At 53.5% G+C, this 25355-nt stretch overlaps 1 protein-coding gene and 2 long non-coding RNA genes across 4 annotated transcripts in view; 1 reads left to right on the plus strand and 2 right to left on the minus strand.

Moving 5' to 3' along the window:
• The window catches only part of LOC310695601, a 154678-nt gene extending 150503 nt beyond the window's left edge, over nucleotides 1-4175 (minus strand). The window contains exon 1 of the long non-coding RNA XR_014520173.1: nucleotides 4000-4175. This is a non-coding gene — a long non-coding RNA (uncharacterized lncRNA). The remainder of the gene's footprint in view (nucleotides 1-3999) is intronic.
• Nucleotides 1-22772, plus strand: part of DPH1 (diphthamide biosynthesis 1) — a 36008-nt gene extending 13236 nt beyond the window's left edge. The window contains exons 5-12 of one of the 2 annotated variants that reach the window (XM_083480252.1): nucleotides 2426-2580; nucleotides 6249-6370; nucleotides 11798-11866; nucleotides 14721-14877; nucleotides 16724-16824; nucleotides 17678-17756; nucleotides 18325-18459; nucleotides 21843-22772. In XM_083480252.1, the coding sequence (XP_083336378.1) occupies nucleotides 2426-2580; nucleotides 6249-6370; nucleotides 11798-11866; nucleotides 14721-14877; nucleotides 16724-16824; nucleotides 17678-17756; nucleotides 18325-18459; nucleotides 21843-21956 (932 nt within the window). In that variant the 3' untranslated portion in view covers nucleotides 21957-22772. Of the gene's footprint in view, nucleotides 1-2425; nucleotides 2581-6248; nucleotides 6371-11797; nucleotides 11867-14720; nucleotides 14878-16723; nucleotides 16825-17677; nucleotides 17757-18324; nucleotides 18460-18696; nucleotides 18961-21842 lie in introns of those variants that run through there. The other variant, XM_083480253.1, reaches the window with a different exon arrangement.
• On the minus strand, nucleotides 22721-25341 carry LOC310695607. The gene is made up of 2 exons (XR_014520179.1): nucleotides 25165-25341; nucleotides 22721-24687 (listed from the first exon to the last, which is right to left on the minus strand). It is a non-coding gene; the product is annotated as an uncharacterized lncRNA (long non-coding RNA).
• Between the last annotated feature and the right edge of the window lie 14 nt (nucleotides 25342-25355).

Genomic DNA, 25355 nt, shown 5'->3' on the forward strand with positions numbered 1-25355 from the left:
TGCTGCCGCTGCCTTGCATCTCCCTAGGCGGAAACGGTTCTCTGGATGCTGTTGCTATGGCAACTGCAGCGCTGCTGTCCCAGATGCTGCTAACTTTGAAGTCTGCCCAGGATGGAATCCGGCTCAAAATAACAGGGAAAGGAAAGGAAAGGGGGAGGGAGAGGGAGGGAGGGAGAGATAGAAAAGGGAAAAAGGGGCCATGTTAGCTTTTAAGGTGGATCTGCAGAATTATCGCCCCGGAGGGAGGGGGTGGAGCTTCCCTGAGCCTTCATCCTCTCTCCTCCCTCTGGCCCAGCTCTCTGGGTTTTTTTGGCATTGTTGCTAGGGCTGTTGCTGGGTGTGTGCGTGTGGGGGGGGTCACAGTGATGGAGTGGGGGATCATTGGAGGGGTGGGGAGAAGCAGGTGGATGAGGAGGAGGCTGTAAGACCCCCTGGCACAGGCGGATTGGAAGCGGGGAGGCATCTATCTTACCTATTTTATTCCCGCTTTTCCTGGCTTCTCCCCCCCCCCCCCGCCACTTTTCCAGGTCAGGGGCGGCCTTCGCAGAAGGAGGAGCAGTCTGTATTCTGCACACACACACACACCTCCCTCTCCCCCCCCCAACACGATTTTCAGTGCGCCAAGAGGAGCAGGGCAAGCTGGGGGGGGTTGCATTATGCAGGGACCCCCCACCCTTGCCAAGTGGTCCACCTAAAGGGCAGCCCAAGTCCCTTGGGGGCTTCTCCCAGTTAGCAGGCAGGGTAGTGGGATGGGGGGGCCTGGCAATGCAACCCCTCCCCCTTCCCTGAGCTAGTGGCCCTGGAGCGCCAGCACCGCAGGGGTGTTGCGGGCAGGCAGACGTGCGGCAGCCAAGTTCCGAGTTCCGTTTAGGAGAGGTTTAATTGACGCCGCATGCCGTCCGTCTCTCCTTCCCCCCCCCTCTCTCTCTGGCGGTGAGATTGAAAAGCCATCCAAAGCGAAGCACCCAAACCGCTGCTCGGAAAAGCCTCCTTGGCGAATTGCAGAGTTGGAAGGGACCCCCAGAGGTCATCTAGCCCAACCCCCTGTGATGCAGGAAGTGCAGATAAAGAATACATGGCAGGTGGAGGCGCAGCTTTGGCATGGCTTGCGTCTCTGTGCGTAAATCTTTGAGTGGGCTCCCGTTCCTTTGGCCAAGACGGGGGGCCAGGAGGGACAACCCCCCCAAAAAAGGTTCTAGGGGATTTTGCACGTGGAGACAGTGGAGCAGACTACCTCAGGAGGTGGTGGTTTCTCAGCCTCCTCGGAGGGCAGGCAATTCTGTCATGTTGGGAGGGATGCTGAAGTCGCACGCACTGCAAGGACAGGGGCGGAAATGGCTTTCCGTCGCAGAACAGCCACTCACGCAGAGGTGCGATGGGAGGTGCTCCTTCTGGAATGAAATCCCTTTGTGCGTTGCGCAGTTTGGGGAGGAGAATCCGTCTCTTCCTGGAAGGTGTGGGACACCCAGTTCCTTGAGTCGTGGGGAGTCCCTTCTCTGGGCAATCTGGTGTCTTTATGCCAGCGTCTCCCTCGGTAGAACCATTAAATGCATTAAGCACTCACGGAATCATAGAATTGTAGAGACTGAAGGGACCCCAAGGGTCCAGCCCCCTGCAGCACAGGAATCGCAGCCAGCAATTCATTCTTTATTATTATGCTTTTCTGCTTTGTGTTTCGACCTGCAAGGGGGCCGGAGTCAGCGTCTGTGTGGATGTGCTCTTTGCAGCGGTGGCTGGGTAGCCAGAGCTACTTTCCTGCTCTGCTTGGCTCTCCCTGCACCCCACATCATCATCATCATCATCATCATCATAATTTATTATTTGTACCCCGCCCATCTGGCTGGGTTTCCCCATCCACTCTGGGCGGCTTCCACAGAGACCAAAAATACACTAAAATGTCACATATTAAAAACCTCCCTGAACAGGGCTGCCTTAAGATGTCTTCTGAATGTCAGGTAGTTGTTTATTGCTTTGACATCTGATGGGAGGGCATTCCACAGGGCGGGCGCCACCACTGAGAAGGCCCTCTGCCTGGTTCCCTGTAGCTTCGCTTCTCGCAATGAGGGAACCGCCAGAAGGCCCTCGGCGCTGGACCTCAGTGTCCAGGCAGAACGATGGGGGTGGAGACGCTCCTTCTACGTGGGCTAGAAACCTGATGGAGGTTGTTGTCTTTTTCATTTTGCTGGGACTGGGCAGCAGGGAAGTCCCACTTTCCCACTTTCTTCATCCAGTATTTGAGCATGTTGCGATTGTGGCGGTGTGGGATCTCCCCGCCTTGGGTTGGTGGGGTTTGCTGCTGAGTAAGAAAATGTACCTTAATGGGGTGAGACCTGAAATCTGTTGGATGGAGGATCAGCGTGCTTCTCTCCCTGGTGCCCACCCCCCAAAAACATGCCGTGTCATTTTCTCTACCCGCTCCCTCCAGTTCCCATCGACTCCACGCAGGGAGTGAAGATGCTCTATGTCTTTGTGGACATCAAGATTGACACAGCACACTTTGTGGAGACCCTGCGCTTCAACTTCCCTGCAGGGGCCGCACTGGCCCTCGTCAGCACCGTCCAGTTCATCTCGGCGCTGCAGGTAAGAATAAGGAAATAAATCACAATATTGTGTGCGCTGGGAGTCTTGCCTGCCTATCCTTCTTCAGACAGCGTATTGTTAAACTGTGGAACTCTCCTCTGCAGGAGCCACTGGTGCCTTTAAAGGTGGGCTCCTCTTTATTCATGGAGGAGAGTGAGGATGTCTGTGGCTTCTAGCCACCAGGGCTAGGCTGTGTCAGCGCTGTGGGAGGGAGGGTGTCCCCAAACACCAGATACAGTGGTACCTCGGGTTACATACGCTTCAGGTTGTATACGCTTCAGGTTACAGACTCCGCTAACCCAGAAATAGTGCTTCAGGTTAAGAACTTTGCTTCAGGATGAGAACAGAAATTGTGCTCCCGCGGCCTGGCGGCAGTGGGAGGCCCCATTAGCTAAAGTGGTACCTCAGGTTAAGAACAGTTGCAGGCTAAGAATGGACATCCGGAATGAATTAAGTACTTAACCTGAGGTACCACTGTACTGGGAATCACAAGGGCAAGAGGGCTGCTGCTGCACCCAGGCCCTGCTTGGGGGCTTCCCATTGGGGAAAGGAAGACGGACTAGATCATGGGTAGGCAAACTAAGGCCCGGGGGCTGGATCCGGCCCAATCGCCTTCTAAATCCGGCCCACGGACGGTCCGGGAATCAGCATGTTTTTACATGGGTAGAATGTGTGCTTTTATTTAAAATGCATCTCTGGGTTATTTGTGGGGCATAGGAATTCGTTCATTCCCCCCCCCCAAAAAAATATATAGTCTGGCCCCCCACAACGTCTGAGGGACAGTGGACCGGCCCCCTGCCGAAAAAGTTTGCTGATCCCTGGACTAGATCGTAGAATCATAGAATGGTACCCAAAAGTCATCTATCCCAACCCGCTGCAATGCGGGAATCTTTGCTAAAGCATCCCTGACAGATGGCCATCCAATCTCTGCTTTAAAACCTTCAAGGAAGCAGAGGCCACCATCTCCCGAGGGAGACCGTCCCACTCGCAAGCGGCTCTGACTGCCAGAAAGTTCTTCCTGATGTTGAGTGGGAATCTCCTTTCTTGTGATTAGAATCCATTCGTTCAAGTCCTCCCTCACAGAGCGGCAGGAACCAGCCTTTTTCCATCTCCCTTCCGATATCTGAAGATGGCTCTGTGCGTCACCTGCCTTGCATGGCGCTGGAATTTCAGGGTACAGGGGGGCCGCCTATGCTTTGTGGAGACCCTGAAGAGCCACACCAGGGAAGCCTTTTCCCCAGTGTTACGGAAGAATCTAGGTGTGAGGCTGCTCAGTGCCCCAGCTGGTCGGGCAGAGCCCGCGGGTCCCTGCGGAATAAAGGAAGGAGTCCAGCCACCAACCGGAGCCAATAGCTGTAGACCAAAGTTTATTGCGCAACCGGTTCAAAGAGGAAATTTGAACCCCGAGGATGGCGTGACAAAGACTTTTAAAACTTTCCCACCATATCCCAGAATACAGTTCGTACAGCATCGTTGCTACATCACTGACATGTCACAAAAGGGGAGGGGTAGACAGGGGTTACACTAGTTCAACCGTGGCAAACAGGTCCAGACAAGTCCTTGGTTCAAAATTAGCATTAGCAGACATGTCAGGGCAAGACTCAGGTCTAAGATTAGCATAGGCAAACACCTCTGAAGTCCCACCACCCAAAGTACAATAGAACTTGCATGTCTGGACCCCTTGGCAAGTCTGGTGATGGGATTAGGCTTTCCTTGGCCAACAATCAGCTCAGCAATTGTCACCTCTGGGCACTTCCTGGGGTAGGAGGTGTGTATACTTGTCCTTTCTTAGGGAGGTGGAAGGGAAAAGAGTTGGGGTTTTTCCAAGGGCAAAATAGTGTTGAAATAGAGGGAACTGGCAAAAAGGAGTTGATTTTATATGATTGTTAAAGCTTGGCAACTTCCCTGAGCTGTCAAGTCGAAAGGATAAAGGTAAAGGGACCCCTAACCATTAGGTCCAGTCGTGACCGACTGTAGGGTTGCGGCACTCATCTCGCTTTATTGGCCGAGGGAGCCAGCATACAGCTTCTGGGTCATGTGGCCAGCATGACGAAGCCGCTTCTGGCGAACCAGAGCAACACATGGAAATGCCATCTACCTTCCCGCTGGAGCGGTACCTATTTATCTACTTGCACTTTGACGTGCTTTCAAACTGCTAGGTTGGCAGGAGCAGGGACCGAGCAACGGGAGCTCACTCTGTCGCGGGGATTCAAACCGCCGACCTTCTGATCGGCAAGCCCTAGGCTCTGTGGTTTAACCCACAGCGCCACCCGTGTCCCTAGTCGAAAGGATACATTTAGGCATAATATTTGTAACATTGAACAACTTTAAAGATGTGGGCCCCCCCCCCTGTAATTTCCGTAACACCCCCCTTGGAGGTTTTTAACCAGAGGCTGGACGGCCACCTGCCAGGGATGCTTCAGCTGTGATTCCTTCATTGCAGGGGGCTGGACTGGATGACCATGGGGGGTCCCATCCAACTACATTCATATGATTCTCCTCCCTGCTTTCTCCGAAACCCGTTTTTTAACTGGCTGGATCGGCGAGCTCTCTAACATCCCGGGATGACTGTCTGAGCTCCTGTCTGCCGCTTGTCTCACCAGGTCCCCGTTTGACAGGCACTCTGTTACTGTCACCCAAGACAGCCTGAGCGAGCGTCACAAAGCGGGTGGCAGGCAGGGAGGAGTCCCAGCAGGGCCTGCGGAGCGCCTGGGTGGGCAGAGATGGATGGGCGCCGGGCGCCGGAGCCGTCTGAACACGGCAGCATTGGAGCGTTAAGGAGGCGGACGCAGCGCCTGCCCTTTTAATTGATGCCTTGCCAAGCCCCACGTGGCCCGGCCCGGTTCCCAGGGGTGACGTTTCGGGTTTTATTTTGAGAGGGGGGAGCCCTCCTTGTCACACAACGTGACAGTCGTGTGCCCAGCTCCCATCCAGCGTGGTGCTGAGCCCCCAGACCACCTCTCTTTCTCGGTCAGGAAGATGGCCGTGGATCCAGCTTTGGGGAACTGGAGCTCTCAAAAGTAATTTTAGGATTTTTCACGTCTTTGGGGTGTGTGTGTGTTCCCGGTCAAGTCCCTTTGCTTTTGATTTTTATAACGTATATAAAAGGAGAGAACGGTTAGGGCAACAGACAAAATTGGAATGATGGGAAACAAAGCCATAAAACAGGCAGGGAGAATGTGTACAGTTGCAGGTGGATTAAAATGAGGAAGTCCAAGTGAAGAATGCCAGCATTTATCTGATGATCCAGTTTGGTTCCAGATTTGGCAGCCTTGGAATGAGGGTCGCCTTGAAAAGGATCATTCTGCTACATTTGTAAGAACGGAAGGACAAGCCATATTAAAGGTGCCGGGAAGCTCTAGTCCTCGTCAGAATCCATTATTTCCTCCATTATTGCTCTGTTCCAAAACTGGTGGTACCAAGCTCCCAGTGTCAGATTTTGGGCTGTTTCCTGTTGAGTCACAAGCAACTATTTGAGCTGCCAAGATCATAATTTGAGGTCTCTTCCTTTGACGATATCTCTGCATTGATAGGAGGTTTGGTGTGTTGATTTTATATTGTGAAACTCCTTAAGTTGGGGTGTAGATGTAATGATACCAGTGAGAACCACCACTATTAATCTCAGCCCCTGTTTTTTTGCGTCCTCCTTCCTCCCTCCCCCTTGACAGGCTGCCCGGCAGGCGCTCCAAGCCGACTACTCCATCTGCACCCCGCAGTGCAAGCCTCTCTCGCCCGGGGAGCTGCTGGGGTGCACAGCTCCCCGCCTGGCCCAGGCCACGGACGCCATCGTGTGAGTAGGACCCCTACTTGGGATCGGGGCTCTTGGCTAGATAGATGTGTTGGGACACAGTGGACAAGGGTGCCTTCGGGGCTGAAGTTAAATCGCTGGAGGGTTGCAGTGCCTGCTGTGGCTCTAGAGGCCGATGCCGGAGAGACGTGTTTCGTTGCACCTGGGCCAGAGGAAGATGCATGTATCTATGGTTTGGCAAGATCAACGGTATTACGGACCATGTTTTACAGACGGCAATAATGCACAGCAAAAAGTCACACACAAATGCAAAAAGTCAGCCTTGAGCTGTGTCTCCGTTATGCAGGTGAGCCTCGCCGTATCTGGGTCCTCAAAGGGTCCTATTCCGCCGTCCCTTTTCCGGTCAGTCGTACCTTGGAAGTCAAACGGAATCCGTTCCGAAAGTCCGTTCAACTTCCAAAACGTTTGGAAACCAAAGCGCGGCTTCTGATTGGATTCAGGAAGCCCCTGCACCCAATCGGAAGCCCCATCGGACGTTCGGCTTCCAAAAATAGTTTGCAAACCGGAACAGTCACTTCCGAGTTTGCGGCGTTCAGGAGCCAAAATGTTCGAGAACTAAGCTGTTCAAAAACCAAGGTATGACTGTGTAGGCAAGTGAGTTTTGCCGGTTGTCTGCTGACCAAAAACCTCTCACGGGTTCTTTTCCTTTTGTGACTCAGAGGTTACAGGCTATTTTCTGGCCATCGGCCGAGTTCCACGCAGTTTTCGTGCCGTAATTCAAGAGATGAGTCTTGCGGGTTCTACCTTTTTGTGCTATGGAGAATCTCGCAGGACCCAGAAATCATGTGGGATAGTTCATCTGGGGGAATTGATCCAGGTTAACCTCCCGCAGCATCCGTAATGGGATCGGGGGCTCAGGTTTCCTGCCCTGACTCAACTCCGAGCTGAAGGGACCAAGGAGAAGGGGCCCTCTGAGCAGACGCAGAGTGCCTCTCCCTTGACCTTTGGGTTGGGAGCTTCAGGAATGCCGCTTCACAAAGCTTGGCTGGTGGCGGTAATGTCCTATGGGTGGGGGCCGGGGAAGGTCCCAGGGGCCAGGTATCAGTGGGGTGGAGGGGGGCATATTTGCAAGCCCCATGCCCATAGCCTGTGGTGCCTCTTGGCCTGCAGAACCCCACAGAACCCCCTTGTGACGTCTGGAAATCTTGACGGAAGTTTTTGAGAAGTTCTGGCTGCTTCTGCCACGCACCTTTTGGTCCTGGGTCGGCTCTTGTCTGTGGGAGGCCTGGGTGGGACTTTGCCCCCCAGAAGTGGGGCCAAAGAGAGATAGAGTGGGGGGGGGGGAGAACTTGGCGCTTTGGGGGAAGACAGACGACTCTGGGCCTGATGCGGCAACCCCATTAATTTTCTTTAAGGACAGCGAATTAGCCGGCCCCTGCCTCCCGCACACCTAATTATGAGAGGTAATGGAAATGCTTAATGCGCTGTGAACGGCGCAGCAGGGAGACAGAGGGAAATAAATAACGCCCCCCCCCCACTCTGGAAGGAGAGGGGGAGCAGGGAGGGGGGGCCTTTCTGGCCAGCCCCCCAACCAAAATGATGGAGGGTTTTTTGCCGCCACCGTGGCCAACCTTCCCCAGTTTCCCCTCCTCCCAGGGGAGCTGGATACGTCTGGGACAGTCCTGTTCACTCCGCCTTCCTAGGAGTTCAGAGACTTACAGAATTGTGGGGTTGGAAGGGACCCCCAAGGTCCTCTAGTCCAGCCCCCTGAAAGCTGAACTCTGTTGCTCCCGATGGGGACCAGCGACTAGATTGCCTCGTGAGTCAGGGCAGGCAGCAGCAGCAAGAGGAGATGCGGAGGCCGAGGAGGCCTCCCGCTGTACCTCTGTGTGATGCACAGTTCTGTCCTGGTGGCTGCCGCCTTCCACCAACAGATGGAGGCTTGCCTCTAAGTATCGGGCGCCATTCGGCCGCTTGCTCTTGAGGCTGGCGCCACAGGGCGGGCCTGTCCTCCGGGGAGGTTCCCCGTTGTGTCTCTGCCCTGGCCAAGCACAGAGCAGCATCCGAGGGGCATCTTTGAGGAGGAGAGGTGCTCCGGGGTCTCATAACATGCCCTGAGACTCTGGGGGGCAAAAGGGGGGTCTCTGTTTGACATCTGTTGGGTGAGGCTGGGAATGACCCCTCCCCAAATCCCTGGAGAGAGGCTGCCAGACCAGACGCAGCAGCCTGGATCCATCCAGCGAATCTCCTGAGCGCCCCTCCAAATTTAATTAAATTTGGCAGCAAGGAAGGCGCACGTCAACTATTAGGTGCCGTTGCGGAGTCTCTGGCGTTGATGGATGGCGCTTGCCGGAGCGGGACCTCATACCGCCAACGGCCACTCGGAGGGTTACGTCTCGGGATTTGGAGAGCGATGAGTAGCTCTGGCTCCTTCTGGACCCCACAGCGTGCCAATGCCTCTGTTTCTTCTGGTCGGAGGGATCGCCTTTTGCCCCCCCGGGGCCACATTCCCTGGTGAGCAGCTTCCTGGGGGCCACATGCTTTTGTCGGGTGGGGCAACGGAGGCGACTCTTGGCTGTGGACTACAACTCCCATCAGGTGCTGCCAGCATGGATTGCCTTGCTCTGTGTCTGATGGGAAGCACCTCTTATCCTGGCAGTGGCTGATGGGAGTTGTAGTCCCATCAGGGGGGCGCCATGTTGGTGATGCCTGCAGGGGGTCCATTTTTGCAAAGGGTCAGTCGTGCAGAATTTAACCTTCGTGGCGACCTCTCAGGACAGTTTATCGGCCGACAGGGCGGAAGTTCTTTAACTCCATCCCCGGGTTGGATGGGAGAAGGATTTTTCTGTCTCTTGTCATGTTTGTAAAATGTATTTTATGTATTATTTGGGTTTTATCTCGCCTCGTCTCCAAGGAAATCAAGGTTCACCCCTTTCCTCGTTTTATCCTCTCGACAACCCTGTGAGGTAGACCAGGCTGAGAGACAGCCACAGGGCCTGCAGTCAGCCACCGAAATGTTGCTTTTGAGCCGGGCCCTTGAGCCCAGGGGGGGCTAATCTGTGAACTCCCACCTCCCTTCATTTCTCGCCAGCGGCCCCACAGGCTAGGGGGCCATTTGGAGCAGGGGCGTTCAGCAATATCTGGAGAGTGACAGGTCAGCCACCCTCAGGCTGCCTGCTCTACCAAACTGCAGTTTCCCAAGAGAAGAGCAGCACCCAGTGGCCATGAGTTCCGCAGATCCATCCCTTCCCTTTCGCAGACCTTCCACCGGCTTTTGACTCCTCCCCCTCCGAGGCTTTGGAGGGCTTCTCCCTCGTTCTGCAAATGGATTCGGAGGGGCGACAGACCCTCCTCGCCTCGGCCCCCTCCCCTGCCCTGGGTGCTGCTGCCGTGACTGGCTCAGGCTCAGTAATTATTTTGCCCGTCTCTTGGGCGGACGCTTTCAAAGAAAGCAGGCAAATTAGCTTTGATCCTCCGAAATGTCATTCCACAATTAAAGGCAAAAATCTAGTCAGGTTTTCTGTCCGGATTCATTTTCCGACCCCTCACTCCATTAGGGCAGCCGAACAAAAGAGTTTGAGATGTAATTGCTGACTCGGAATCTGATTACAACGGGAAGCGGAGACGTCTCCCTCGCTAAGGACCCGTCCTGGCTCTCCCGGGGGCGCTCTTGCTGGGGACGGGGGTGCTGGGTGCGGGTCCTGGGGAGGAAACAGGGTGGAGAATCTGGCACAGGGAGGACTATCCAGCTCAGTGCCGTCTGCACGGACTGGCAGCATAGGCTCTCCGGGGTTTCGGAGTGGGTTCTCTGCCAGGCCCACCTGGAGATGCCAGCGGGGGTCAAACCGGGAACCTTCTGCCTGCTGAGCTGTGTCCCTTTTCTTAAAGAAAAGAACCCAAGCATCTAGTCCTCATGGTCCCAAATAAAGGGGTGATTTAAGGAGGGACCAAAGAAGCTGCCATAATTGCGCACAGCCAGCTCCATCTAGCTCAGCCTCACCTGCGCTGACCGGCAGCATTCGCTGGCCCCTGGGGGAGCAGGATGCCGGGCTGGATTGGACCCGTTTTGGCTCTTCTGGTGTTGTTCTTATGGAACCTCCAGGTGCAGAGGCAGTCTATCTCAATTCCAAGGTGCTATGGGGCATTGGACCCATGTGAGAACAGGACACGGGACCAGATGGGCCCCCTTTGGCCTGATCTTTCAGAACTCCACCTCCCACCGTCCCTAACCATTGGTCCTCCTGGCTGCGGGGAGTTGAAATCCACCACCATCTTGGAGGTGGGGTCCGTGTGTGTTTTGACAGGCTGCCCCTCCCTGTTTTATATAAAAAGTCAAAGGTCCATTCCGGAGAGTAAAAGGGTCTTGCTTCATTGGCGCGAAATGGTACCTCCATGTTCAGAAGAAGTCTACCCACCTGCGTCCCCCGTTGCCCTTGGAAACAACGTCTTGCTGGCAAAACAAACAGGGCGCAGGAACAGAGAGCCAGATTGTGTTTACATGTTTATACTAAAGTTCCTTGCTTGCCTTAAAAAAAAGAAAGATATGTTTTTGCACAACGAAAACATCAAGGTGTAATAGCAAACGGAAAAGCACGATCCATTTTTAAAAATGAAAATGCAGCGTTAGCGGGAGCAGCGAGAGAGTCTGGAGGAAAGCAGCCTGAGCGGCACGGGGGGGGGGGGGCTCTTGAGAAAGCCAGATTGGTGCAAGCCAGGTTCCTTTGGGAAGATTCGAGACAGATAAGAGAAAGTCCCTTTTTTTTGCACAGCGCAGTTCAACTGTGGAACTCCCTGCCACAGGAGGCTGTGGGGACCACCACCTTGGATGGCTTTGAAAGAGGATTGGATGGAGGCAGAAAGAGCTCTGGAGGGCTCCCTGCCAGAATGGCTCTGCTCAGAAATGCTTCTGGATCCCAGTTACTGGAAACCACACGAGGGAGCAGGGCTCTTGGGTTCCAATCCTGCCTGGGAGTTTTGCATTGGGGCATCTGGGTGGCCGTGTGAGAACAGGATGACGGACTAGGTGGGCGACTGTCCTTCAGAACAAATGGGGGACCCTCTTTGGGGCCTGAGACAGTGGGTACCCAGAGGAGCTTGTTTTCAGACCCCCCTCCCTTCTTGGGGGTCTGGGGCAGAAGGCGGCCTGGTGGCCCTTCTTGCCATTGGCTCTGTGGTGCTCTGGGAACCGCCCCCCCCTTTGACTGGCCGCCACCAAGTCAGACCATTGGGCCACCTAAACAGAGAGTGCGGCATTCTAGTCCTCATGATTCTAAACAAAGGGTTTGCTTCAGCAGGCAGCTCCCTCGGGCACAGGCTGGCAGCGACTCCCCAGGGTTTTAGGCAGGGTCTTCCCAGCCCTGCCTGGAGATGCCCTTGGCAGTTGGACCCAGGACTCTTCTGCATGCCAAGCAGGCCCTCCTCCGCTGAGCCGCAGCCCTTCCTTACCTTTCCTTTCCTTTCTGTTTCCAGTTACCTGGGAGACGGCCGTTTCCACCTGGAGTCCATCATGATCGCCAACCCAGGGATTCCTGCCTACAGGTATTGGAGGGGGGGCAGGGGGTGAGGTCCAGGGAGGGGCTGGGGAGGGAGGTGTGGCCTGGAGATAGGAGGTGTGGCTAGGGAGGAGGCGTGGCCTGAGATAGGAGGTGTGGCTTGGGAGGAGGCATGGCCTAGAGATTGGTGTGCCATGGGAGGAGGCGTGACCTATAGAGGGTGTGGTTAGGGGGAGGCGTGGCCTACAGAGGGTGTGGCAAAGGAGGGAGGTGTGACTTGGATATAGAAGGCATGCCTAGGTAGGAGGCGTGGCCTGGGAAAAGCATCTTGGGGGCCAAAAAGGCCTTGAGGGCCACATTCATCCCAGCCGTGTGGTTCTCCATTTCTGTAAAAGTGCCTTCCTTGTTACGGAAACTTCAATTTCCAGGGGGCTTTAGGAGCAAACGTTGGGCTGGACTGATTAGGAGGTGGTCAGCGCAGAGGACCACGTTCTCAGCCTCCACCAACCTGGAGCCCCTGGCTCTACAACTCCCATCAGCCCCCGCCAGGCATGTCATAGACCAAAACCCCCAGTCCTGTGTGCCCCACCCTTCACCCTCTTCAGCCCTGGGCCCCCCCAACACCTGCTGGCTGCTCCCACCCCAGTCCCTCGCCGTCCGCTCTCCTTAGGACCCCAGCGCAGCCCCTCCTGCGGGCTGATTTCCCGCTAAACGGGCGGAACAATCTTGTTAAAGGCCGGCCTGGGAATTCAAGGTTGGGCTGAGCAGGAAGGACGGCAAACAGTGATTACCAGAAGGCAAACAGGAAGGCAAACGTCCACCTTCTGCTGGGGAAGAGGGAGTTTGCACGTAGGTAGGGAACCTTCCTTCTGCTAAGAACAGAAAAGGAGCCGACTGAATTAGGCCAGTGGCCCACCTGGGACAGCAACTGGATGCCCCAAAGGGAAACCCGCAAGCAGGATTCGAACACAGGAGCAACTCTCCCCCTCCTGTGGTTTCCAGAAACTGGTCTCCAGAAGAGGGCAGAGCAGAGTGATCCTGGCTAGTAGCCCTCTCCTTCTCCCTGAATTTGTCCAAGCCTCTTTTTAAGCAATCCAGGTTGGTGGCCATCACGTACCTCCAGTGGAAGGGAGTTCCACAGTTTAACAAAGTTCTTCCTTATACCTGACCAACACTCAGCTTGGCTCCCTGTTTCCTTTCTGCTTTCTGGCCGCGACGGCTGTGCTCCTGCCTCCTCTGCTGGAGACAGCAAGGCCGGTTGCTGCGACTTCTGGCTAGTAGCCATGGGCCACCCTCTCCTCCTCCGTAAGAGCCTAAAGGATCGGGCCCATGGCTCATCCCGTCCTTCCTCCTGCCCTTGCAGCTAGCCATCCTGGCCAGTAGCCATGGCCAACCCTCTCCCTGCCCCCCCCCCAGCAGGAAAGGCCTGATTTCCGCAGGCGGCCACGCTCCGCTGCGCTCTCTCTCCCCATCGCCGCTTCCCTGGAAAACGGGTGATTTGTTACCCGGCTTGGCAGAGGGAATTTTAATCAAGCTGAGCCTGGGCTGGGCCGCCTCTCTGCCCCATAAAGCTGCCGTCCCCCCCTGCCTGCCGCTAACAAACGACCTGCTCAGGAATTCAGATTTGGGCGGTGGGCAGGCCGGGTCCCAGCAGAGCGGCGGATATTTCATCGGTTCTGAGCAGGGCTCATCATCGCCTCGTTTTATGGCCCCTCTCTGCCTCCAGAAGAAGGGCGGTCGGGAGGGGGGGGCGTAATGGGAGACCCACGTTTCTGGAGGTGCTTGTCAAAATGTTTAGATTTCGGATGGGAGAGGGGTAGACTTTAGAGGGTGCTCTGCTGGGCAGAGGAAGACGGGGGGGTGTGCTGCCCCCCAACACACAATCCCCTACCTGGTGCAGCCCCATCCCTTTAGTACAACTGCCTCCCATTCCAAAGATGTGATAAAAGCTAGAGGGAGGTGCTGCGGTTGTTGTTATTATTATTTTTATTAATATTAATATACCACCTTTGTTTTCCAAGAACCTCATGGTTCTCCTCCTCCCATTTCAACCTCACTATTGTTGTTAGCCACTCTGAGCCCGGCTTCGGCTGGGGAGGGCGGGATATAAATTTATTTATTATTATTATTATTATTATTATTATTATTATTATTATTATTATTATTATTATTACAGCCCTGCAAGGGAGGCTAGGTTAAGAGGCTGTGACTGGCCCAAGGTCACTCTGTGAGCTTCATGGCCAAGTGGGGATTTCAACCCTGTTCTCCCAGTTCCTGGTCCAGCGCTCTAACCATGGTGCCGCGCTGCCTCTTTGAGCATGTGCAGAGCCCAAAGGACGCCAGAAGAGCCCCGCAGTGTTGGGCCAAAGGGGACTCAGCAGAGACCCAGCGTCCTCTTCTCACGGCGGCCGACAGGACCTGAGCGCAGCACCAGCAATTCTTCAGTTTGTTTGTTCCAGACAAAAGGCGGCTTCCTGTTGAAGCAGCCCCTTTAATCATGAGGACTAGCGTTTTGGCTCTTTTGTTTTTTGAAGGGAAAGGGCCCTGGGCTCGGTGGCAGAGCTTTGCCCGCAGAAAAGCCCCAGGTTCAGTCCCCAGGGGCATCTTCAGATGGGAGAAACCTCCTGTCTGACATCTTGGAGAGCTGCTGCTGCTGCCAGTCCGTGTGGGCAGCCCTGAGCCAGCCAGACCCCAAGGCCTGACTCTGCATCAGGCAGCTTCCAGTGTGCATAGAGGACGCCACGTTCTGCGCTTGGCCCCTGTGGGAAGCGCATGGGGGGATGCCGTGGGTGGGACCTGCTGCTGCCTGCCTGAGTTCAGGGCCTGCGTCTTTCCTTTTTCCCGAGGTGGGGGTCCCTCCCTACCAGCCTCTGACCCCTCCCCTGCTCCCCTCTCTGCAGGTACGACCCCTACAGCAAGGTCTTCTCGCAGGAGCACTACGGCCACGAGCGCATGCAGAGGACGCGGAAGGAAGCCATCCGGGAGGCGTCTCGCGCCGGAAAGTGGGGCCTCATCCTGGGGACGTTGGGGCGCCAGGGGTCCCCGGCCATCCTGGAAGTGAGTTGCTCCCTGCCTTGTCCCTCCTCTGGCGGTGGAGGGGGAAGATTCCAGCCCGGGGGGGGGGTAATGGGCGGGGCCAGGAGCAAACATGGGCGGAGCAATGTGTCTGGATTTCTCCCTTGGGTGCAGCAGGCTGGTTCCTGCATTCGCTGCTTCTCCCCTCTCCGCCCAGGGAAATAGAGTTCGAGGACCTGAGTTCGAGGATACGGCGCAGCCAGGCAGAGCCACCCAGGGAGGCTGCAAAACTTCCAACATGTTGTGGTTCTCTTGTATGGTTTTATCTCTTTATAAACCACTTTGACGTGGGTTTTATTTTTATTTTACTTTTGTATGATAGAGCAGTATGCCAATACTGTTAGGAATAAAATGAGCTGTGGAACTCCCTGCTGACTGGGGTGCGTCTGGCGCCTTCATTGTCCAGCTTTTGGAGAATGTCGAAGGTGCCCCTCTTTGCTCTGGCTGTTGACACACAAGGTGAATATTTTTAGGGCCCACCTGTTTTCTGCCATTGTAAGTTGTTTTAAAAGGGACGCGGGTGGCGCTCTGGGTTAAACCACAGAGCCTAGGACTTGCCGATCGGAAGGTCGGCGGTTCAAATCCCTGCAATGGGGTGAGCTCCCGTTGCTCAGTCCCTGCTCCTGCCAACCTAGCAGTTTGAAAGCACGTCAAAGTGCAAGCAGATAAATAGGTACCACTCCGGCGGGAAGGTAAACGGCGTTTCCGTGCGCTGCTCTGGTTCGCCAGAAGCGGCTTAGTCCTGCTGGCCACGTGACCCGGAAGCTGTACGCCGGCTCCCACGGCCAGTAAAGCGAGATGAGCGCCGCAACCCCAGAGTCGGCCAAAACTGGACCTAATGGTCAGGGGTCCTTTTACCGTTTTAAGTTATTTTAAAGTGTTGTTTCAGGGTTGTTGTTAATGCTATCACCTGCCCTGGGATCTTAGGGTGGAGGGCAAGGAATAAATCAACAGAACCATAGAACCATTGTGTGTGAAGGAGCCCTCCAGCAACAGAGATCAAGTCCTGTCCTCCCCCAGCCTCCATTCCCCCCTGGCCAGCTCCTGTCCTCGTACAGAGTTCTTACTACATTCTTAGCTGGGATGGGGCTGAGGGCAGGTGCCAGAGGCCGCGATGCTTCTGAATGCCATGGCAAAGGCAGGAGGCTGGACTAGACAGACAGGTCCAACTGGAGGCCTGCTGTGATAGCAGAACCTCCATGCCCAGGGGCAGTCTACCTCTGTGTACCAAGCAATGAGGAACAAACAGTGGAGAGTTGCTGAAGTGATCAGGTCCCTTTGAGTTGCCTGGTTGGCCACGGTGAGATCAGGGCGCTGGACTCAGGGGGCCCTTTCATGGGGGCCGTTAACCGGATCCTTCAGCTAAAATAAGCCACTTAGCGACGATGGTAAATAAGTGGTGTATAAGTTGTTGAAATAAAATACAGGTGTACCTCAGCTCCCGAACTCCTTGGGAGCCTAATGTTCCGACTCCCAAACGATCGAAAACTGGAAGTGACTGTTCCGGTTTGCGAACTATTTTTGGAACCCGAACGTTTGACACATGTTCCGCTGCTTCCGATTGGCTGCAGGAGCTTCCAATCAGAATCCGCGCTTTGGAAGTAGAACATTTCAGATGCCAAACGGACTTCCGAAACGTATTCTGTTTGACTTCCAAGGTACGACTGTAAAGGAAAAGCATGCTGGAATAGAAAGTTTTTCCGCAAAGAGAGAAGGAGCCTGGTGGACCTTCCTTGCAGGGGAGACATGTTTGGTGCCACCACCGTTAAGGCTCCGTCTCGGGTCCCAACCTCTCTTCTCTCCGTGTCCCCCCCCCCCTTGTCTGCAGCACTTGGAGTCCACCCTCCAGTCTTTGGGGCGCCCTTACATCCGCCTCCTGCTCTCGGAGATTTTCCCTGGCAAACTGCGGCTGTTCCCCGATGTTGAGGCGTGAGTATGAATGGGAGCCGTGGGTCAGAAGACACCCCCCTTCCTCTCCCCTCTTTGGCGTTCTTGGTTCTGCTCTCCCTCTTCATTTAATCCCCATAACAACCCTGTGAGGGTGAGAGAGGCAGCAGCCGGCCCCCAAGGACACCGGTGAGCTTCATGGCTAAGTGGAAGGATTTGAACCCTGGTCCCTCCCAGGCCTTGTCTGACACTCTGACCCCTGCGCCACACTGGGACACCTGAGGCCTCCTCTTCCCCCATTTCCCTGTTTGTTGCCCAGAACGGTGGTGGCCGGACCCTGTCACTGGGCAAGCTTCTTTTCTGTTTTAAAAGCAAAGCCAAGGTTCTAGTCCACCAGGCAGCAAAGATTTGTTCGCTTATTTATTTCATTTAAAAAACCCAAATCTTGCTGGACTGTAAAATAAACCCCCCAAAACCTCAGAAAGGAATAAAACAATGAATTTTTCAGTTAAAAAACAAACAAACAGGCACTTGCCTTTTCTGAAATAATTAAAAGATGTAATCTTGCCTTTCCAATAACATGAACTCCATACGCAATGGAGCAAAATACAGAGCAAGCATTCAATAAAACATATAGGAAATCCCAGCGGCCAGTGAACCCAAAGCAGGCTTGGAACAGGCAAATCTTTGCCAGGCCGTTTCGTCCTCCCAGCAGCCCTGCGAGGGTAGTGAAGCTGAGAGACTGTGGCTGGCCTAAGGTCTCGCCTTCCTAGCTGGGCCGATTTGGCCCATTTGGGACCTTTTCTTCCTGGGGATTGAGCCTGGGTCCTTCTGCATGCCAAGCAGGCGCCCTGCCCTGCTGCCCTACAGCCTCTCTTCCTCTTCCTTCCTGCAGGTGGGTCCAGGTGGCTTGTCCCAGGCTCTCCATCGACTGGGGGGAGGCCTTCGGAAGACCTCTCCTCACGCCCTACGAGGTGAGCCAACGATAGCATCCACCTTCCTCCAATCCGAGGTGGCTGGACTCCCGCCTCCCATCATTCCCTGGGCCTTGAACCCGCAGCCCAAACCACAACAGGATTCAGTACGTTTCCGAGCACAATTCAAAGTGTTGTTGCGGACCTTGAAAGCCCTAAACAGCCTCGGCCCAGTATACCTGAAGGAGCGTCTCCACCCCCATCATTCTGCCCGGACACTGAGGGCCTTCTGGTGGTTCCCTCACTGCGAGAAGCCAAGTTACAGGGAACCAGGCAGAGGGCCTTCTTGGTAGTGGCACCCGCCCTGTGGAACTCCCTCCCACCAGATACAACTACCAGACTTTTAGAAGACATCTGAAGGCAGCCCTGTTTAGGGAAGCTTTTGATGCTTAACAGACTACTGTATTTTAATACTTTGTTGGAAGCTGCCCAGAGTGGCTGGGGAAACCCAGCCAGATGGGCGGGGTATAAGTAATAGATGATGATGATGATTAAGCCCCTCCAGTCAGGGAAGCGTCTGGACCCACCAGGAGCTTGACCCCCCCCCCCGCCCTTGCCCTCTTTTCAGGCCGCCGTGGCTCTGCAGCAGGTCCAGTGGCAAGAGACCTACCCCATGGATTTCTACGCCAGCCAGTCGCTGGGGCCTTGGACGGTGAACCACAGCAGCAGCCGCCAGCCGCAGAGGGGGAGCCGGGAGAAGGAGGTGAGGGGCAGGGCAGCCCTTGGGGGCTTTGCATGCGGACGGGGAGTGGGGCAGGGGTTCTTCCTGGGCACAGGAGCCCTTGCACTCTGGCACTTCTGTTTCATAGAACGGTGGAGTTGGAAGGGACCTCCAAGGGTCCTCTAGTCCAGCCCCCTGCAGTGCAGGAAGTGGGGCTTTTGAAGGCCTCCCGATTCTCATCATTTGATCTGACTGGGGATCTGTATTCTGCTTTTCCAGCAGCAAATGTTGAGCGCAAAGCAACAGCATTAGTTTTTTTTAAAAAAGGCATTGCGATCTCTATAATATCAAACACAGCAGCATATAAATAAATAAAGCAAACAGCCACGGACTCATCAAAACAATTGATGCAATTCAGTCAATTCATAGTAATTCACAGTAATAACCAGCGGCAAAGTGCTTTCGTGCGCGTTTTGAAACTGCAATCCCTGGTGGGGAAGCGTGTCCGCTCGGAGGGCCGCATTCCCTTGCGGAGTTTCCTGAGGGCCGCACACCAGTGGTGGGTGGGGCAAGAAGCAAAGGGGGGCAGCAAATAGCCCTCTTTATCCTTGGACAGGAGCCCTCAGCCTCTCCCCCCGCAGGCTAGGCAAGAGGCATGGGGCACCTTTGCAGCTAGACCACTGGAGGAGGGTGCAGCCAGGGGGGGGACTTTGGGGGCTAGAGAGAGAGGTGTGGGGGTCACGTAAGGTTCCGCACCCCTTACAAGAGCAGGAGGTCAGCATTATTCACTTTATCCCCCAAATTTCAGGGGGGAGCAGGGGGCTGAAGGGAGACCCAAAGAGCTCATAGCATTTGAAGTGGGACTTCCTGGTTCACAGCTCAGGGTTGGATCCCCCCCAATTTCTGTATTATAGTTCAGTCTCCAAGCACTGTCTGCTCTGGCTGGCAGCCGCTCTCCACGCTCTTGAGGGGAAGGCTTGGTCAGTGGTAGAGAGCACCTGCTTTGAGTGCAGAAGGTCCCAGGTTCAGTCCCCACTTGCAGCATCTCCGGGGGGGGGGGCTGGAAGAAACACTCTCTGCCTGAAACCCTGCAGAGATGCTGCCAGTCAGTGTAGGCAACACTGGGCTAGATGGACCATGGCAGTCAGTAGCCATCTCACCAGTAGCCCTGCCCTTTCTATTTGTCTATCAAGATCCCTCTCTTTCCCTTGGGGTGACGCCTGTGGCTTCTTAACTGGGACACACAGGCCTCAGGTCCCTTGTCCTGCAGAAGGAAGCCCCATTTCTGCGGTTCCTTTCCCAGGTTCTCGCACTCGGCTCTCTGCGCTTCACTTGCAGGGTGGCATCTCCCCCTAGCGGCCAGTCAGGGTGGGGCCCCTCTCGCTTTGGGTGAACTGTTTTCCATATAGTGGGAGTTGCATTAGTGCAGCGAAGGCGCAGCCAGAGAGCGGACCCAGGAGTCCTAGATCCTCACGGTTCTTGGATCAGTTTTTTTCTGTCCTATCCGCCTTCCCTGCTAACACCAGATCTGGCTTCCACCATGACTGCTTCATGTGCAATGGGCAAACTAAGCAGAGGTTTGATGGCCCCCAGTCAGGAGTTCTTTGGCTGTGATCCCTGCATTGCAGGGGGGTTATTTTATATATTATTAGATTTATAAGATCTCAGGGCGGCCCAGAAGGGTTGGACTAGATGAGATTGGGATCACATCCAACTCTACTATGCTTTGATTCTGTGATTCTATTTAATAGCTAGCAACCTCATTCCTGACGTTGCTCAGGAAGTCTAAGAACACCCCATCCCGCAAAATCAGTGCAGTCTTGCAAAATCATGGCTAAATTGCGAGAGATCCGGCCCCCCATCTTGGATCAAAATGCGTTGAATTGCATTTGTATGACACCTTTTCCTCCCAAGGAGCTCGTGGTGATGTGTAAACAGTTCTGCCCTCCTTGTATACTCCCCACCACAACGCTGCAAGGTCAGCTTGGCTGAGAGGCAGTGACCAGCCCCCAAAGTCACCCCGTGAGTGTCATGGTCGAGGGAAGGAATTTGGGACCCTGGGGTCTCCCAGGTCTTAGTCTGATGGCGTCCGATGGTATCTGTCAGGGAACTGACATCGGAGCCAGAGGCGGAGGGAAGGCTCCCAAGTGATGCTGGAGAGGGACCCAGCAGGGAGAGAGGCAGCTCACCAGCTGGGGAAGGAAATCAGCGCAACACCAGGGATAAAGGGGGGCAGATGGGGGAATCGGCAAGAGGGCTCCAGGACTCTTCACTGGACACCAGCGGGGAGAGCACAGGTCCTCCGCTACCCACGCCCACCCTGCGCAGAAGACTTCCGCGCAGGGAGAGTAGGAGGACACTTGGCGTCAAACAGCTTTTATGCTGGAAAAGGTTTAAGAAACGCCCACTGACGGATTCTGCTAGCGACTGAGGCAGCCATGAAGTGAAGGGCTGTCCAGACAGGAAAGATTTAACAAGGCAACATAGCCAGGAGTGGCGGCAACTTACGCACGAGCAACCCCTATAGTCATTACAGTATCCAAACACAGACGAAAGGCTGATCCTTAGTCTTGGGAAGCACCATGCAAAATTTGGTTATGATGATCTTAATAAAATAATAATAATAATAAAATTTTATTTATATCCCACTCTCCCCAGCCAAATCCAGGCTCAGAGCGGCTAACAACAGTAAAAATAACACAGTTTACATAAAAAATAATCGATTAATTGAAATACATTCTAAAATCCATTCATTCTAAAATCAATTCTATGGGCTAGAGGATTACCAAAGGAGGGGGTCAGACTGTGCCCTGGCCAAAGGCCTGGTGGAACAGCTCTGTCTCGCAGGCCTTGCAGAAAGATGTCAAGTCCCGCAGGGCCCTAGTCTCTTGTGACAGAGCGTTCCATCTTGAATGGAGTATCCAGATACATACCAGAAAAATAGCTTTCCAAAATGTATGCTGGATCTAGCAGTACAGTGGTACCTCGGTTTACGAACTTAATCTGTTCCACAAGTCCGTTCTTAAACCAAAGTCGTTCTTAAACCGAGGTGCACTTTTCCTAACGAGGCCTCCCGCCGTCGGTGCCCTTCCACCGTTCAGATTCCGTTCGTAGACCAAGGTAAAGTTTGCTAACCGGAACACTACCGGTTTTGCCGAGTTCTTATACTGAATAGTTGGTAAACAGGGCTGTTCTTAAACCGAGGTACCACTGTACTTAATAGCCAGTAAAAGGGACCTTCCTGAGTTCCTATTGAAATCAACCCTGAGGACTGGAAACTTGCATTTCTTTTTAGAGTGACTCTGTACTCTCTGACAAGGCAGCTTCCCGTGTTCCTGTTTAGATCCGCCCTCAGCTCAAAACTCCGAGGGCTGGGACCTTGCCATGGCCCCTTCAGCTTCTCAGGCGTTGACCAATTCTTGCAGGTGATCCCGGCCAAGGCCACGCTCCAGCCCGAGAAGAATGCCTGTGGGCGCTGCGACTGCCGAGAGGAGGAGAAGGAGAAGGAAGAGGTGCCGCTGCCCAGCCCTCAGCCTTGAGGCTCCGTGCCAGACCTGGGGGTTCAGGCGGGTCCTGGGACCACACTGAGCTGTCGGGCACAGAACCGGCTTGGCAGCACCCCTGAGGAACAGCAGGGCTGGCGCTCTGGGGCACAAACACCAGCCAAGCCCAGAGGATGCACCTCCAAGGAGGCAAGCGGCCGTTGCTGTCCTGCAGTGTGGGGGCCACAGTCTAGCCCACCGGCTCCCCAAATGTGTGGGACTAACTCTTGGGGGGCGGTGGGATCACCTAGGGGTGATAAGAGGAAGGGGCGGCAGGGGGCGCTGGAGGAAGCCCCTCCAAGCTCATGCGCCGCTGTTTTACGATTGATCAGACTAGAAGCTCGAGTGAAACTTTTCCCTCGCTTCGTTTTTAAAGGTTTACTGTTCTTACCACTTTCAAAACTGTTTTCCTTTGGGGAAGTTTCTTTGCATCTACAATTCTGCGTCGTCCCAAGATGGCCAATTATTGGTAATAGCTATCGATTTTCTTATAAACTGGTTACCGTACATCTGTAGTCGGTGAAGGTTTGTGCCTGTTTGGCAAGTACAAACCATATGCTATAAATTTCCTTCTCCCTTATGTTTTCCATCATTAGAATGCGTAAAAGAGTTTTCATGCGTTTCTCCTGGAAGACAACACTTTATGCTTGGTAATCATTAAAAATGTTTCCAAATATACATATATTTCTATTTTTCATGCAATATTCTTTGATGCACATTCTTTTTTCAGCTCCATGATTAGAGTGGAGCATATATTTATTTTTGCCTATGTTTATTTTTTTGAAATAAATGTACAATAAATCATTGCTGTTTTCATTTTGTTATCTTCTGTAGTGGGTCATGCAAATTGCTATTGTTTATAGGACAGGGCAGGGGGCACTGGGTGAGTTTATGGAACCAAGGTGCCAGGGGGCCCCCAAACATTTGAGAAACCCTGGTTTATCCCCAAACTTCCAGCTCTGGAGCCCTTGCACTAAGAAATGGAGGGAGTGTTTCATCTATCTCTACTTACTGTCAATCCATGTTTATGACAATATTTTATTCTCTTCCCTTTTGCACTGCTTTAAATGTGTATTCCATCCTTGACCTTCCTTTATAATGTTTTATTTTGACTTCTTTTAAGATAATATTGCTGTTTCCCGTTAATTATGTTGTTTTAAATGTATGTTCTATATATGATTTTCTGGAATGTTCTGTATGGTATTTTAATGCACGTTGAGAACTTTTTCTTACAAATATGAAGCGGTATAGAAATGAAATCAGTCATAAAAATAATCCAGGAACATGTCTTGGGAGAAACTGCTGGGGTGGGATGCTTGTGTTGCAGGAATTTATGTACAGGTTGGGGGAGGGGGCTGCCCCTCCAGCAGATATCATGTACATGCAGCCCACTACCAAAATCAGCACAATCACTTTTGTAACTTTGTGATTTGTCCCCACAAAACACTTCATCACAGTTCCTTCCTATCTATTCAGAGGGCCTTTGCTGCACGATACCAAATGTAAGAATTCACTGATAAATGCATCTGTGTACTGGCTCACTGGGAAAACTTCAGAAATTCATATAGACAGGTGAGCTCAGCTACTCAGCAGCCGCTCTGCCTGAGTGATAATCCCTGGCATCCTGATACCTGAGTGCCAGACAGGTAGCCAATCCAGAAATACCAAACCCAGATGAAGACAAAAGGGTGGGATGAACTTGGCTGGGAAACAGGGGAATGTGAATATCTTTTTTGTTACACTTGATGATGGGTGTTTGGTGGAGGGCAAGGAGAACCATGGGGCAGGGTCCAGGATGTTCAGATTTCTGCCACCAGACCTCCCCTTTCATGATCTAACCGTGATGTATGAGGGATGTAGTTTGGGGGGTGTAACATAGGGATTGTTGTTGTTGTTTAGTTGTGTCTGACTCTTCGTGACCCCCTGGACCAGAGCACGCCAGGCACTCCTGTCTTCCACTGCCTCCCGCAGTTTGGTCAAACTCTTGCTGGTAGCTTCGAGAACACTGTCCCACCATCTTGTCCTCTGCCGTCCCCTTCTCCTTGTGCCCTCCATCTTTCCCAACATCGGGGTCTTTTCCAGGGAGTCTTCTCTTCTCATGAGGTGGCCAAAGTCTTGGAGTCTCAACTTCACGATCTGTCCTTCCAGTGAGCGCTCAAACATGGGGATTAGTAGCTAATAAAAGTTTGGGTTCTCTTTTGTTCAGGGCTTCCATCTTGTTCCACCTGGTGGCAGGTGGGAGTCCTGTCACAACAGTCTTCAATCAAGACCAAGCCGACTGGCTGCTGTTTTGCTCTGGTATTCCTGGCTGGTGTCCTTGTTTTTTGTCCAAGGGAGCTCTCAGATTTCTCCGTTAACACTTGTAATGTCTCCACTACCCTTGAGAAGGGGTAAGGTCCCCAAACGCCTGGCTGTGGGTGCAAGAGGAGAGCCGGGCCCCTCTGCTATGCAGCCTGTTTGGGACAGGAGTCCCTCTTTACAAAATACACTCAGAAATGCAGTCAAAACTGAAAAGCGGCTGCTGCACAGTGGAGAGAGTTCATTCCATCACCATCTTTTTATTATTTGTATCCCACCCATCTCCCTGGGTTGCTCCAGCCACTCTGGGCAGCTTACAACATATATAAACACATAATTAAACATTAAAGGTTGTATAGTTATTCATCTCTTTGGTTCAGGGTCACATCTCCATACTCTCCAAGCTTTCTCCGATGAAGATAAGGGCATCCTAGGGAAAAGAGGGACACTCTGGGATCAAATCAGAAACCAGGGTGGCTTCTGTAAATCCGGGGCTGTCCCTGGAAAATAGGGAAAATGCCACAAAAAAGGCTGTTCAGTTGCCCAAATCTGTACAGGGTCTCCCAGCTGCCTTAATGTGAAATTAATTTCCGTTCCCCTAAATAATTTGAGATCTGCCTTGGAAATCCCAAAGTAAATAAGTAGCTTAAGGCTGCCATCCTAAACATGCACACTTACCCGGGAGCAAGTCCTGTATCACTCAGTGGGGCTTACTTGTGAGTAAGCATTCACTGTTCGTGTTTGTAGGCAAGGCAGTGGAGGGAAAGGGTCCTCCGTGTGAGATTTAAAAAGAGCGTGGCAGGATTGCTCTCTTTCTTTTTGCCCAGAAAGAGGAGGTTGGGGCAGGCGATGAATTTAAGGCCCCTGTTTTTTTGCTTGGGAATCCTACCCGCCTCTGGTGTCCTACCTTGCAGGGCTGTCGTGAGCCTCCTCTCGCTTGCTCTTTCCTCCCCTGGCAGACGCAGCGGGAAGCAGGCAAGAGTTTCGCCTTGGCAGGCATCTGAAGTCTTACGCGCAGACCTGAGAGCCAGATTTCCATGAGCGAGCCCGGAATTCCCCTCTCCAGACCCCCAATAGAGTTCACTCTATATCTTTGAT

This window comes from Podarcis liolepis (assembly GCF_965112155.1).
Source record: "Podarcis liolepis genome assembly, chromosome: 16".
Lineage (NCBI taxonomy): Eukaryota > Metazoa > Chordata > Lepidosauria > Squamata > Lacertidae > Podarcis > Podarcis liolepis.